Genomic DNA, 1,750 nt, shown 5'->3' on the forward strand with positions numbered 1-1,750 from the left:
CCTACCTCTCCGTCCTGGGTGAGACCTTGGCTGCTGGCCGCTGAGACCACACGTGCAATGAGTTGGGGCAGTCTCAGCCCCGGGGCTGAGAGGGGAAGTGACAGGCGGGAGTCACTGGGGGTGGTTTGGTTGGTGGTGGGTCTGGAGGACTCCAGGTCTAACACAACCCCCTGCCCGTCTCCGGGCTTCCCTTTGCAGAGCCGCCACAGTTCATCAAGGAGCCGGAGAGGCACATCACGGCCGAGATGGAGAAGGTGGTGGCCATCCCCTGCCAAGCCAAAGGTGAGCCACTCTCCAGCCACCCTCCCTGTGCCACCGCAGCCCCGTTCCTGACGTGGCCCTGGCTCCTCACAGGCGTGCCACCCCCCGAGATGGCCTGGTACAAGGACGCTGCCCTCGTCCGCCTGGAGAAGCTGTCCCGCTTCCAGCTCCTGGCAGATGGCAGCCTGCAGATCAGCGGGCTGGTCCCCGATGACACCGGCATGTTCCAGTGCTTCGCCCGCAACGCGGCCGGCGAGGTGCAGACCACCACGTACCTGGCCGTGACCAGTAGGTGCCAGTCCCCCCCTGCCCTGCAGCCCAGGCAGCGGGTGGGATATGCCTGGGACCCCCCAACTGGGCTCCACGGGGAGGTTGGGGACCTCAGGAAGCCCTCCTGTGGGGATGGGACCCCCCCACCATGCCCCGGGAGCATTTCAGCTCCAGGCTGGGCACCAGGAGGGGCTTCAGGGGTGGCTGTGTGTCTGTCTGCCTCGCAGGCATCGCCCCCAACATCACCAGGGGTCCCCAGGACAGCACGGTGATTGATGGCATGTCTGTAATCCTCAACTGCGAGACCTCGGGGGCTCCGCGCCCGGCCATCACGTGGCAGAAAGGTAAAGAGACTGGGGACACCGGGGTGCAGGCAAGGCTGCCTCCCAACCCCGTCCCTGCCCTGCCCGTCCCTGCCTGCCCGCATGGCCCCAGGGCATCTGCTCGGAGCTTCGTGGCCACTGGGCTCTGTGGCCACCAGGCTTGGTGATGGCCAGGGTGCTGGGAGCTGATGGGGTCACCGTGTCACCCAGGGGAGCGGATCCTGGCCAGCGGCTCGGTGCAGCTCCCGCGCTTCACCCTGCTGGAGTCGGGCAGCCTGCTCGTCAGCCCCGCGCACCTCGCCGACGCCCCAAAACACTCCTTAAGCATCTACAAACTTGTAAGGCACCACTGCGTGCCCGGTGCAGGACGGACCCTGCCCAGCTCCGCGGGCGGTGGACGCTGCCTCCCACCGTGCGTGGTGCAGCGTGGAGCTCTCTGGGGATGCCAAGGATGGGGTCTGGCACCTGGCTGGTCGTTTGGATGGGTGCAAACTTGGGCTGTCCCTTGCCGATGCCACCCCCCGCAGCCCTCCGGGCAGTGCCAGTGCCTCATCCTGTCCCCTCGCAGCAAGGACACGCATCACTGACCCGCCGCAGGACCAGAGCGTCATCAAGGGGACCAAGGCCATCATGAGCTGCGGGGTCACCCATGACCCCAGCGTGGACGTCAGGTACGTGCGATGGGGCTGGGAGGGTTGGGGGGTGGGGGCCCAAACGCCTCCGCTGCCGGCGCTGGGTGCTGGGCTCTGCCGGGGGCGTGCGCCGAATGCGCCAGGTCTCAGTCCCGGTGCACTTGGGCAGGTCGTGACACCACAGCCCCACAGCCCAGCTCTCCGGTGCGGCCCGTGTGTGCGTGACCACCGCTGGTGCCCATTTTGCCGTGGGTCCTCGCTGCA

General features: G+C 67.5%; 1 protein-coding gene across 1 annotated transcript in view; it reads left to right on the forward strand.

Annotated features, from left to right (window-relative positions):
- Positions 1-1,750, forward strand: part of SDK2 (sidekick cell adhesion molecule 2) — a 149,715-nt gene that overhangs the window by 116,942 nt on the left and 31,023 nt on the right. The window contains 6 exon segments of the mRNA XM_009886542.1: positions 93-160; positions 162-282; positions 355-549; positions 759-875; positions 1,065-1,214; positions 1,423-1,690. Coding sequence (XP_009884844.1) covers positions 93-160; positions 162-282; positions 355-549; positions 759-875; positions 1,065-1,214; positions 1,423-1,690 — 919 coding nt within the window.

Source organism: Charadrius vociferus, unplaced genomic scaffold (assembly GCF_000708025.1).
Source record: "Charadrius vociferus isolate BGI_N301 unplaced genomic scaffold, ASM70802v2 scaffold616, whole genome shotgun sequence".
Lineage (NCBI taxonomy): Eukaryota > Metazoa > Chordata > Aves > Charadriiformes > Charadriidae > Charadrius > Charadrius vociferus.